The 14608-nt window shown below is 33.9% G+C and overlaps 1 protein-coding gene across 3 annotated transcripts in view; it reads right to left on the reverse strand.

Annotated features, from left to right (window-relative positions):
• The window catches only part of VRK2 (VRK serine/threonine kinase 2), a 102443-nt gene that overhangs the window by 36005 nt on the left and 51830 nt on the right, over positions 1 to 14608 (reverse strand). For all 3 annotated transcript variants that reach the window (XM_033125074.1, XM_033125075.1, XM_033125073.1), the window contains exon 8: positions 5984 to 6116. In XM_033125074.1, coding sequence (XP_032980965.1) covers positions 5984 to 6116 — 133 coding nt within the window. The remainder of the gene's footprint in view (positions 1 to 5983; positions 6117 to 14608) is intronic.

Raw genomic sequence — 14608 nt, forward strand, 5'->3', positions numbered from 1 at the left:
GTATGTACCCTCCCTGAAATTCCCTCCCAGAGAAACAAATTGCAAAGCTGATATGTTTTAGTAAAGTTAAACTCTAAGATTCTACCAACAATTACGTCTTCTTTCAATCTACTGTACACAGAAAATTTTAATACCTCTTAATTTAATTAAAAATATTCTAGATGACAATATTAGTTTCTTTCTGTGTGTAATTAACACAATGAATTGATCATACATCTTTAATTGACTTTAAAATACAACATCAAAATACAGATGACATGAGAAAATGATAATAATTATTGAATCTAGGAAATCAATATTTCGGTATTTACATTATTCTATTATTTCCTTTGTATTTCAAAAGAATTACATAAAATGCTGAAAATAAAAAGAAAAATAAGACTTGATCAGCTGAAGAGAAATATTAATATCTAAGCATAAAATTTTTTTTAGTTTGAAAGTTGAAATGTTTTATGGATTTTGTTTCTGTATAATTTATATTTCTATATAATTTATTGTAACACCTAGGGTTATTCAGTTATATTTGATAGATAATATAATCATTAACAGCATATTTTCATACAGAGTTCCTAAAAAAATAAATTTTTTACTTATGTTCTTACTGCTTAGAAATGGAGCAAGATGCAGTTATTAATATTTTTCTTCTACACTCTGTTGTTAGTTTCTAAATATAATTTAACATCTAATTTTTCTTTAGCTTATTAATATGGAGCAATGTAAATGACTCTTTTTGTGGAAAGCCTGTGGTGTTCTCAATTGCTCAACATGTCTAAATTATAAAGTACTGCCAAGAGTAACACCAATTAAAAAAAAAGGCACATGTGGGGACTTGAATTCTATTTCACTAGAAAGCAGATTCCAGAAACAACTGACACTAGTATGTATAATTAAAATAAAAACAATTGATGTGATTTATGGAGCTGCTACTGTGCCAGACACTCTAACTGCTTTTTATATTACCTAATTTAATCATCCTAACAATAATATAAATATATTGACCCTGTAGACAAATCAGAAAATAGAGAGATTAAATAACTTGCTCAGTATCACAGAGCAAAAACTGACAGAGCTGTACATTGGGATTCATCTTTCAGAATCCAAAGCCCACATTCAATCTAAGAATTACTTGCCTCCATCCTCACTTTCAACACCATTCAAACAACATTACGTATACTACTTCTATAGTTAGGGAAGTAACTGAAGCAGGCATTTAAATTAAAACACCACAACACATACTGATACAAAGACAGTTGTTTTGGAAAGGAATAAACACGCAGCAGATTCTGAGGTCTAGCACTAACAAAATTTTGCATGCACTGTCTTTTCATGAAATTCTTTCAAACTATTTCGTTCTAATGAAGAAGTGTGTCTAGTGTGAAGAAAAACAAGATTTAGTAGGGAATAATAAAGTGAACTTGAAAACTTTTGCCTCAAGTCGACAGTGATTAAATGCCCAAACTACTAGTTTACATGCTCGGAAATGGCAAGAAGAAAGCAGAAAACATCTAAATAAGATGCCCACCTGGTAAAGTGAAAGGTGACTATCTGCAAAACAATTTAAAGCTTCTTCTTTTTTTAACTAGTAACTTATGTTATTCTGTATTTTGTAAATTCAGATGTATCAAGGGCTGGAAAATGTTATGGTGGCCACTAACTTTTGCAATCTCAAAAAGGATATTAGGAAAAGAGAATGCATTGTGTCACATGAAAAACAAAATACTACACCTAGGTCTCTCCTACTTTTTCCATATCTTTTAAATTCTAAGCCTTAGTTTATGAACCACTACTGTGTGAGGCTGAGGAAAAGTTATTCAACAGAACAAGGGTAAAGGTATCTTATATTTTGCCAATGTATATTCTTAACCCAACCAAATAGTTCAAGACCTATATCATGACTTTAAAAGTCATGTCTGAATGTCAAAATTGGGTTATACCATGCAGAAATAATAGTATATTCATTATTGTTTATTTCTATATCAACCAAAGACTATTTATAGCAGCCAAATATACCTAAAAATAGAAATCAACAGTCTGTTTTTCTGATTACTAACAGATCCAACAGAGCGTATCAATAACTTGATGGTTTCCTGTTACATCTTATCATAATTGAAAATGGTTTCCTTTTTTGAATTATTGTTTAAGAAGATAAATATTGTGTAAATCATGTCACTTCCCCAAGTTTGGTAACATGAAAATACATTCTCAGTTTATTTCACATATATTTTGTAAAAAGTTGGAGTGCTAAATTAGAGTGAAATGAAACCATGCAAGAAATAACACAAGACTTGGATTTCATATACCATAGCAACTGACAAAAATAAAAAAAGTATGTAATCTATCTCTTTCCTTGATACTGAATATATTACATAAACAAATGGACATTTAAAAGGCAATTTAGATATCATATTTTATGGTCATCAATGATGTCAAATTAAAACAGGTATTATACACTCAATGCACAGGTCTGGAGTATTTAAAAAAGCTCAATATGTTAAATGCAGTATATCTCTAGAGAAATTAGGTATCGACTGCATGCCTCAGTGAGTAGAAAAATCTACAAAAATCCATACCACACATTGATCCAAATATTGCTTTTTTTAATATTACTAAGAATGTAACAAATTTTAAAGTAGTGTATTTGACACAGATATAATTCTCTTTAATTATCAGGCAACGAGCCCAAAATATGTCAGTGTTTATATATGTTAGTTTTTATGAAGAATAAAAAATTAATAATAGAAGAGATAAGCCCAACATATATTACTCTAATTTTACACTAAATGAAGCGCTTCAGCCACTCAGAAAATACCTTTAGGTCATATAAGAGAATTGAGTTTGGAAGAATAACTGCAGTTTTTTAAAAACATACAGATACACAGATGTATGATAGTTCCAGGAAGAGTTATCTATCCATTCATCCATCTGTCAATCTATCCATCCATCTCTATATATCTCTATTCATATCTTTTGGTTTGTAATAATACAAGCTACTCTGCTTCTTCATAAAGTTAAACTAGAAAATGCTTAGGTAAAACCGCTGATTGGAACCTTATATAACCTCCTTCATTATAAAAACTCAACTAATCCACAGAAAAATGAGAGTTAGCTACGGTTTATAAATAACCACTAGAAAAGGTAGCAGAGACCAGATCGTCTGTCTGATTAGGTTAACAGTCTCTGTTAAATGGCTAACTCATAAGTCAGTTTTACTATGAAGCCTAAATATTTCTCTCGGCCTGACCAGACACAGATATATACCTGACACATAACAAATACTTGGACAACTAGAGGTTCCATTTCCTAGTGATGACTTGTTTTGTTCTTTATGTTTTCCTTTGCTTTATCTTTCTAAGTGTTTAGTTGATCTCATAACTGGGTTAGTATAGAAAAGGTTTTTCTGAGATTAAACTACATAGTGACTGTACTAAAAGTAAACACATGAATATTTATGAATCTGACCTGCGTTAACCTACAGGATTTATGGCCATGTTTATTCTGGTTTCTAGATACGACTAAATGATTATTTCATTTCTACGAAGATCCTAAAGTGATAAGTCTTATTTTGGAAAATTAAATGCAAAACATTAGGAATGAATAGTATTCAAACATTTGAGGATATCAAACCCTTCATTTTATATACCAGACTGAAACTGCATATTAAAATTTCAGCAAATACATTTATATTTATGTGTGTATGTATCTATGCATGTATGTGTGTACATATCTGTATGTGTATATATATATATATATATATATATATGTTGATATAGATACGTCTAGAAGTTTAGTGTAAAATTTTATTTTAAATGCATGAAGTGAATCTTATTTTTATAGGAATCCTATGAAACTTGTGATAAAAATGAATATGCACTCCAGCATATAACGTTCTAGAAAATACCAAAAATATGTAATGTAGGCTGTTCCCTGAATAGTCCTCCCAGGGAGGTAATATCTTTCTGCCATCATTCTCAGTTCAGTCTTTTTCCCCAAAGACCTGGCATGGTGAAATCTACCCAGCTCATCAACATGTATTATTATTTAGGAAGAAAGAAACTTAAATGGACTACAGAATAAAAATCTGTTCAATTTTTTTATGAAGAGAGCGCAATGGAAACACTGCTCTAAATTATGGAATAACTGTGGAGGATTTTCAGAATTACCACAATTCAAACATTGAGCAGACCAACATGTAACACGCTATTTCCCAATCCACAATCACACTGGTTTCTTAGCTGTTTTAATAGACAAAACCAGAGCAGAGCAGGATTATAACTATCAGTTGAGATAAGTGGCCCAACCATGAGTTAATGTCATTATTAACATTACTGGACCAATATCAGAATCTGTATGATGAATTTCCAGTTATGCCACTATCATAAAAGTACTTTGTTTTTTGAAAATTCTTTCATAGTAATAAATCTGGCAGAAGTGAAAACAGAAATTCATTGAGAATAAAAAAAACCTTGAAATTAAGAAAAAACAACTCACTAACATGAGCATTTTTCTTACATTTCATAATTTAATTAAAGTCATGTCCCATTTATATCTTTAAATGCTCACTGACTCATTAACAATGTAAATGGTGAATAGATAACACAATATTACTTAATTTATGAGTGATCATTGTCTTTCTAACCAACTTGTCCTTGAAGAGAAATGTTGTATCTTTTACTCTGATCCAAAGTATAAAAGCTAATTTCTAATTCAGAAAATTTAACCTATGATTCTTCCTGAAAGAAGGAAGATATACAACCAACATAACTGTTTCACTTTTTCATTGGTCTACCTTAAACTAGTGTGGGTTTTAATTGCTCTGGAAAATGATCGAGACCTTCTATATTACACGGTCAATGGTCCTTTTAATAGAAAAGGCAATAATATACAGTTGTTTGCACCAACCAAAACTCGTTAGAAAGTCTCAGTTTAGGGTAACAGTTCAACAGCCATTAACAAGTGCAAATGTCTAATTGCCTTTAAGTGAAAATGCAGTTCTTTCAAAGCTGTTTAAAAATTATCTGTATGGTTTAGCATATTTGAAAATACTTTTATAAACAAAGTTTACAAAGAATATAATTTTGAAAGCGAAAGTTTTTCAATAATCACCATTTTTTTTACTAGCATAACATTAGAATTGACTTTTTGTCTTGCTGACAGAGCAACTAAGAAAGTACAGTTGCATTGACCATATTGATTGTGAACAAAGCAACCATCAGTGGGACTCTGCACCATATATTTTCAATATTGACCTCCTACTTCCTTTTCCATGGCTTTCTGGGTCGGCTATTGGATTTGGACTGCAGTGTAATAAACAGCTAAGGTTTAATTAATGGTAAATGAATACAAGACATAGGTTATGACTTTAACTAATTAGGGAATTGTTGAATTAAGTCTGCCTTGGAATGCAAGGCAGTACAATCAATATCCAATAAAAGGACTATGTATGTAATTTACCTGCAAATGTGTTTCCAATACCATCAAAGTGAGTTTAAATAAGTAAGATATATGAAAGGCGACTAGGAAAGATTTCCACAAGTTAACACTTTATAGCTTCAGCGAAGATTTTCTTATTGTGGAGAGATGGTATCTTCCAAAGCTCTGAGAAGATCACAGTGAAAAACAGGAATAATTCTTCACAGGAGTACCTTTACCAAACTTATAATATTCACTACAAGCACCAAAATTCAGTTGCTGAGCTCCGAGTGTAACCTACACGAACTAGATATCTGCTACCCACGATGAGCATCAACCTTTACTCAGCAACACTCTTTTGCTCTTTTCTCACTTGTCAGAGCCTGCGTATCTCCTCCCCGATAGGACAAATATTCATTGGCAAATGAGTACAAGAATTCACTACTTTTGACAAAAATCTCACCAATGCCCTCACACTTCAAACTGACTATGCAAAGGTCATTTCACGGAGCCTTATTCTTCCCTACTCTTATCATTCTTCTGAAATAAAAAGAATAAGAAAAAAGAAACTTACCTACTCCTCTGTGGGCATCCAAGCTGGTAAACTCCATTGTCCCATTATGGCCTTTTCTAGGATTTTCCTGGTACTGTTTGTGGTTCCCATTGGGACAATATCTGTAGGAAAGTCCATAATCTGCAAGATAAACCTGGAAGACATGAACAGACAAATGAATAATGCTTCTGTCCTCTGAAAATATAACCTTTATAATTAAGTCTTAAGAAACTGTTAGGTTAAGAATAGCTTTAGATCTACATTTTATTAAACCAAATGGTGCCTTAGGATAAAATATATACAACTGGGGGCCATAACAACTAACTTTCCAACTTAAAGCCTTACTTCCATAGGCAGATCTTGTTTCTGAGTTTAGATTTTTAGTCTTATTTTGCTCCCCAATCCCTTTCCCTCCAGGTGGGCATCTAGACATCATAAAGCACAATATATCTTTTTATCTGTATTCATACAGCTTATGAGGCTCTGCCTTTTCTTGTAATCCCCCTCTCTGTAACATAAAACTGTTTCAAGCAGGGAGGGGGAGATGAGATCAAACAATCTAAAAATATAAACTTAATATTATAGGAGTCTCCATTAACAGGAATTATAAAAATAGTGGACAGACTATAAGAGGTAATGACTAAACAAACAAACAAACAAACAAAAAACACCCACCATCATGTTGTTTATATTTCAGAATGCAATATCAATGCAATTTTTGGCACTTTAGACCGATCCATATCATCACTGTTATCTTTGAAAGTTAAGTCAGAATTGCACACAGGATCTCCAAACAGAATCTAAATTGTTAAAAGTCAGAAGGCAATTCAAGAGAATTTTTCTCAGAATGCTTTTTGGAGAGAGAAAGGAGGAGGGAGAAGCAGTTTTACATATACATCATACACTAAATAGGGAACTGTTATGACTAGATATTTATTCTCACATGTGGTCAAAATATAGTAGCTCCCAACTACATGTTACCATGCTCCCCTCCAAAGAAAAAAGTTTCAACTTTCAAAATGTGTTGTTTCATGTGTGTTTCTTTAAAATTTAGGCAACATTACATGATGTAGCTTCAAGACAATATAGTACTGCAAAACAAATTGTGTTTTAAAATATAATATCTATTAAAAGAAAATTTGGTACTTAAATTTTAGTTGAAGTTTTGGGTTTTAGGATAGCCTAAATAGGAGGCATTTTGAACTTCAAAATATAAATAGCAGAGTTTTCTTCCTTTGTTGGATACCATAGCTTGCTAGAGTGTCTGAAAACATATTTCAGTTTTGTCTCTCACCTGCAGATGCTGTTTCTCAACACTCCTCAGAAGTAACTGATTGCTCTGCCCTAAGGACTTCAGGGTCACATGTATAACTGGTTGCTTGCTTTCACTATTTATGATGCATTTTTATCTTTATTCCAAGAATTAAATAGATAAACTGACTTCATTCTGCAAAGCAGATATCCCAGAAATGCACATATTGATAATTCAGCAAATGGAAACATGTATTAAATAGGCTAGGCTAGTAAAAAAAACAAAAACAAAAACAAAAACAAAAAACAGCTATCAAGAAACTTTTCATGTAGTTATTAGCCAAAAAGATCTAAAATTCACGGAGCACCTAATATACGAGGATATCAGAGCATGCTTTATATCATTGACCCATGCCATCCTTACAGAAATCCTGTAGGTATGTACCATTATCTCCATTTTACTCAGATGTAAACTGAAGTTTAGTGAAATTATGTGACTTGTGTAGTACAATGGAGCCAGAGACTCCAGTCTTCACTCCCGATCACTGTCAAAGGGAAATTGCACTGAACAAGTTAAATAGACAAGGAAGATATTCACGGCTATTCCAACAGGGGAGAGAGACCATTGCAACAGGGGAGAGAGATTCAACTTAACTCCACTGAAACAAAAGGTGTCTGAAGAGTTTTTAAGCACTGGGGGTGAGCTAGTGAAAAGTATTGGACGACATTAGGGGAGGCTGGTCAATGTGGCTAGGTTACCTATGTTTGCTAATTGCTGCTTAGGCTTTTACCCTCCTTCAGAAACTGGGGAGATAGGGGCACGATGTTTCATAAAGATTACATTTTCAAGAGATGACTCCCAGGTCCTTGAGGTTCTTGAGAATGGACTTTCCTTTGTTGGGAAGTTTCTGATTACTAGTTAAATCTCCTTACTACTAATTGTTCTTTCTGTTCAGATTTTCATTTCTTCATGATTAAATATTGGTAGGTTGGATGTTTCCAAAAATATTATCCATTTCTTCTAGGTTATCTAATTTGTTGGTGTATAATTGTTCATAGTAATTTCTTATGATTCTTATTTCTGTGCTACTGGTTGTAATGTCTCTTCTTTCATTTCTAATTTCATTTATTTGGGTCTTCTCTTTTTTTTTTCTTAACCTAGGGAAAGGTTTGTCTATTTTGTTTGCTTTCAGAAAACCAGCTCTCAATTTCAATGATCTTTTCGATTGTCTTTTTAGTCTCTATTTCATTTATTTTTACTCTGAAATTTATTATTTCCTCCCTTCTACTAACTTTGTGCTTAGTCTGTCCTTCTTTTCCTATGACCCTTAGGTGGAAAGTTAGGTTGCTTATTTGAGATCTTTTTTCTTAATGTCGGAGTTTATTGCTATAAACTTCTCTCTTAGAACTGCTTTTGCTGCATCCCATAAATTTGGGAATGTTGTGTTTCCATTTTCATTCATCTGAAAGTATTTTTGATTTCCCTTTTGATTTCTTTGACTGACTGGTTGTTCAGGAACATGCTATTTAAACTCCACATATTCGTGAATATTGTAATTTTCCTCTTGTGATTGATTTCAAGTTTCATACCATCGTGGTTGGAAAAGATGCTTGATATGATTTAAATTATCTTAAATTTATTAAGACTTATTCTATAGCTTAATATGATTTATTCTAAAGAATGTTCCATGTGCACTTAAGAAGACTGTGTATTCTATTGCTGTTGGATGGAATGTTTTATATGTCTATTAGGCCCATGTGGTTTAACATGATGTTTAAGTCCATTGTTTCCACATTGATTTTCTGTCTGGATGAACTATCCATTGTTGAAAGCCCCCGATAATTATTGTATTGCTGTTTATTTCTCCCTTCATATCTGTTAATATATGCTTTATATATTAGATGCTCCGATATTGGGTGCACAATTGATGGTCTTAATAGGGAGTTGTGGGTAGGATTCAAATAATCATGGAACTCTATTGAACAAAATAGTAAGACAAACAACTAGTTCCACCTCACTATATAAAACTTTTTTTTTAGTTTGGATTTTTACCCATTAGTACAGTATATGGTTCATAACATTTATATTCTTATAGATTCAATGAGAATTAGATAAATTCTCTAAAATTCTCATTGAAGTTTTAGTACCAGAGTCTATCAATATTTTAAAATTATAGATTGTGAGGCACTACTAAAGGAATTTAGGAGTGACTGCATTTGTTGGGTAGAGATTTGATGCAAGAGGAAGTCAACAATTTGTCCCAAGTATTCAAGATGTTGATAAATTAATTTGTCTTATACAGGTCAAAGTGAGAGTTTCTACTAAGATAACTTAGTAGAAATACACAGTCTAGAATTGTGTTGGAATAATACAAAATATGAAAAAAAAAAAGGCCGGGAAATGTCAAAAAAGGAAGGGAAGAAAGCAAAGTAATATTTGTGGAGGTTCTAATTATGTGATAATAACTGATCAAAGTACCTTTTACAAATTATTTCATGAAATCCAGTCAATCACCCAACTAGGTAGCATTGCTCTCATTTTAGATATGAGGAAGCTGAGCATCCCAGTAGTTAAATAACTGGCCCAAGTGACAAAGCTCATAAAGGATGGAAGCAGAATTCAAACCCATGCCAATATGACTTCAAAGTCCACTGACTTTTTAAAAATACAATATAGAATTTGGGGTCCTGCCCATTCATGAAATTTTGTTGAAGTGAAAAATAAGTTTAAACAGAACTCAGTCTACAGGAGGGTTTACAGTCTAGGTCCTGTTTTTATATGCCTTTGAGCTATGAATAATTTTTACATTATAGGACTGTTAAAAAGAAAGAGAATATGCAACCGAGTCCCATATGTGGCCCACAGAAGCCTAAAATATTTACTACCTGACTCTAAAGTTTGCCAACCTCTAAAGCAAAATTTTGTTTTAAATTTTTTCATATCATACTTTTTTTCTGTGAAATCAAAAATAACTAGTTAATGTTTTACTTTAAGTACAAATATATATAACACCCCTAATTTTAGACCAGCCTGAAGTAGGAAACTCAAGGTCACCAAGATCAGGTAGAAGGTGAGTATTTGCATTATTTTCTGATTTGATTATTTCCTAAGACTTCCTAAAATTTTCCATAGGGAAATTTTACATCTAGCTCCCTAGTGCATTTTAAAAGCTTTTCTTTTTATGTAACTTTTCTGAATTTAGTAACCATTTCCTTTCTCCATGAGTAAAAGGACAGCCCTGCCTGCTTCTCCTCCATAGAGCTTCCTATTACACTGTACTGCTGCTCATGGTACTCCTTTCTACATGATACTCCTTTTTTCCTCACCTTTCTTAGACGTACTTTATGCTTTTTTTATAATTTGGTGAGGTAGGTAGGGATGATGTGTGTCATTATCCACATTTATCAAATGAAAAATAATTTCTATACCCAAATAATGCACGTCACCCAACACTCACTAAATCCAGCTTCTACAAAGGGTCTTATAAATTCTACAAAGTCTACAAAGTGAATTTCTCAACATCTCCATAAAACACCTAATCTGAATTAATGCTTTCATGGACTTTTGACTTTAATATCTTGTTATAGAAAGGGTAGCATAGAAGCCACTGAGGTGTAATCCCATCAAAAAGAACTGGCCTTTCACCTGTGAGGAGTACAAGAAGCTGAATCCTCCAGTGGCATGATCATTAGGAACTGCCACAGCATATGAGCTAGGCCACACTCTTCCTGGGCAGCTCCTGCAAAGAATGATCATGGTGGAGATACTATGTATGTAGCCATTTCTACCCAGAGATTCTTCTAGTGGGTCTCTCTGCTCTGCTGCTCACTAATGGATTGGCTGAGACTTTGTCAGACAGGAATCATGAGTCTGGGCTCTCCCTGCCCAAGCCTTCTTGTCCCCTGTTCTTTCACAGGTGTCATATCAGCATCCCACCCTGAAAGCTTTTCTTGTCCAATCCTGCTTCTTCTCCTTTTATGTCTCAGAGGTAATTCTGTCTCAGTATCTGCTTCTCTGAGACCTGGATTTGACACAGGTGGTCTGTAACTCATCACCTTGATTAAAAGCGCTGAACAAATGAAGATGAAAAACAAATTTGCCTTCGATGGCCATGAAAAATACAACTTTCCTATACTAATAAGCCTGTCTCAAAAATCAACTTCCTATTTTACCTAGCCAGATGTACATCCATATATGACACGTTCTCAAGTTCTGTACCTAGTTAAAACTTTACTTCCCATCTCCTTCGCTTCCTAATGCTTGCAGGCTCTTACACTGCTTTATTTTTATTAACAGGTGGGTGAAACTAATGATTAAAGAGCACCTTGTGTTAACTCTTCTTTGCAGTGAATTGTGTGGGAAGGGCCTGTGTCTTCAATGTGGCACCGCTCCAGGGATACTCCAAGTGTTCTTTACCTCCTATCACACTTCCTGGATTCACCACTCATAACTGAAACCTATTCTGGTATGTTGATTCCTTTAACCACAAGTCAACTTATTGGGTTTCCATTTGTGTCCAGATGGATTTACTATCTTAAAATGTACAAAGTCATTTTGTTTTTCTTTTATTTATGCTTTAGCCCCAGCATTTACAAGCTGTAAGCTCCTAGGGGACAAGAAGCCAGGATAATGTTGTATAACATTTTTGTATCCATGGCAACCTATTCTAAGGCCTTCTGCATAGGTTTAATAAATTTTTATTGATTTGACTTGATGGTAATAATTGGACAAACTGAAGTAAAATTCTTTTCAATAGATACCTGAGTGCCAAGCATCATAAACTATTGAGAACTGTATATTTTTTAAAAGAAAAATGAATGCATATATTTTGAATAAAGTTGACTTTTGAACAACATAGGTCTGAACCACACGGCTCAACTTATATGGCTTTTTGTTCCCCAGTAAATACTGTAAATATATAATATTTTCTCTTCTTTATGATTTGCCTAATGACATTTTCTTTTATCTAGTTTACTTTAATGTAAGAATACAGTATATAATACATATAACACAAAAAATATGTGTTAATCGACTGTTTATGTTATCGGTAAGGCTTCCCGTCAACAGTAGCTTATTTTGGAGGGGTCAAAAATCATAAGCGGATTTTCAACTGCATTGGGGGTCGGTGCCCCCACGTTGTTCAAGGGTCAGCTTGCTTATGTGAAAGCATTGAGTGCTTTACAGACGTCAAATCATTTAGCCCTTATGACCCTAGGAGGAAGCTATTTTATCTTGAGAGTAAGAAAATAGGCTGAGTAGTTAGGTGCTCTAAAACAGAGCAAGGAGAGACTACTTCTAACTGAGAGACTCAGAAAAAAAAAGATTAGGGCCTTGAAAAACATCTAAGATTTCCACAAATGGAAAACAGGGAAGAAGAAATAACACAAGAAGGAAAACCAGGGCATGGGTCAGAGTGTGTTGGGAGTGGAGAGGTTATTGGAATACAGCGCATGCCCGGAAACCTGGTTAGCATCAGTTTACAGACAGCTTTTAAAACCACATTAAGAAGCGGGCACACGATTTTCGTATGCAAATAGATGTCACTGCAAGTTTTTTGTAAGGAACAGTATTATCAGCACTAGCAACATCACAATGAGGAAATGGAAGCAGAAAGTGCATTTAGAAGAATGTAGTAATAGTCCAGGCAAGAGGCAATGGGGAGTTGGACTACGGTGCTGGTGAAAAAAAGAAGGGAGACAAAGAAGAGAGCAACAAGTTATTGGATAAGAGGGGAGACGGAGAAAGGGGTAACTCTGAAAATGGTGTGGTTGGCTGGGTAAGTGAAGATTCAATGAATAGAGAAAAAGCTAATAGGAGGAAGAGTATATATGGAAAGAAAATTGTTTATTCATTTCTGTACCAAAAGCAAATTGATTGATTGGTGGCAAACACCCTAATCTAACCTGTTTCTGGTTCTTTCAGTTTATGCAGGACTGAGTGACAAATTCATAGTTGATGGGAAAAGTAAAGGACCTTCTTCCCATTACGAGATAAGAATCTAAACATTCTTGGGGAGTAAAATAAGATACAATATTCTTTTGCTATAAGCATAATGATAATAAAAATACACATATTATTTTCTAGCTATTACTTACTAAGAGTTTATTATGAGCCTGGTATTAGCCTAAGCCTTTCACATGTTTAAGTCATTTGATCCTTAAAATAACTTTTTGAAGGAGGTACTCATCCTTATTTTAAGATGTAGAAATTGAAGCATAGAGAGGAAAATAATATGGCTAAGAACATAGAGCTAACAAGAGGTAGAGCTAGAACTCAAAGCCCGGGAGTCTGATTCCAGAGCTCATATCCTCAACTATTCTACACTGAATTCCCAACACAACTGAAAGTTTTGCAAATAGTCGCCATCTTTTTCTGTTAAATCTTTTGCCTGGGATTAGAAGGTAATCTAGATATTAAAAAATCCCTCTCTTTATATCTCTTTTCTGATCCTGAACAAGAACATTGAGGTCCAGAATAAACAAGTAGACTGTATTACGAAGTGTACACCCCACCACACATATTCCAGAACTGCTTGGAGATTCTATGTAATAAGAACAAATCATGTTGAAAACACTAACTGACCTGGCTCTGCCTAAAGAGGCCCTAAGAAAAATAAAACAAGGTATTTCTTTCCGCCTTCTGTTCTTACTTTATCCCCTTTCCTTTTTCTTTCCCCATCCTGGTCCCCAAAAGTCACATATGGCCAAAATATACCGGTATTCATGCTTAGGTGTTAGTAACTTACATAGAACATCATCTTGAGATTTGTAGTAAAATTATTCGGACAATGTATTATCTCAAATTTCACCCAAAGGATTCTGCCTAAGTCACTATATTAGTTTTGCAGGGCTGCTATAACTAGGTTCCACAAACTGGGTGACTTAAACAACAGAAATTTATTGTCTCACAATTTTGGAGGCTAGAAGTCTAAAATCAAGCTGTTGGCAGAGTAGGTATCTGGTTGATTCTTTCTGAGGGCTGGAAGGGATAATTTGTCCAATGCCTCTTTCCTAAGATTCTGGTAGTCTCAGGAGTTCCTTGGTTTGTAGAAGTCATTCTCCCTGTCTCTTCACATCGATTTCCTCTATGCATATCTGTCTCTATGTCCAAGTTTCCCCTTTTATAAGAACAGCAATCGTTGGATTAGGGCCTTCGCTAAAGATCTCATCTTAACTCAAAAGGACCCTATTTCCATATAATGTCATATTCACATATACTAGAGGTTGGGACATCAACATCTCCTGAAGGGACACAATTCAACTCATAGCAGTTCCCATTCTTAGTTTCTCTTTGTGAGTAGAGCTGACAGAGCTCTATGTATAAGAAAGCACTCATAATGGCTATATTAAATAGTAAAGATCTCTCAACACAGTGGATATTTTCTCCCAGTAGGA

Source organism: Rhinolophus ferrumequinum, chromosome 13 (assembly GCF_004115265.2).
Source record: "Rhinolophus ferrumequinum isolate MPI-CBG mRhiFer1 chromosome 13, mRhiFer1_v1.p, whole genome shotgun sequence".
Taxonomy (NCBI): Eukaryota; Metazoa; Chordata; class Mammalia; order Chiroptera; family Rhinolophidae; genus Rhinolophus; species Rhinolophus ferrumequinum.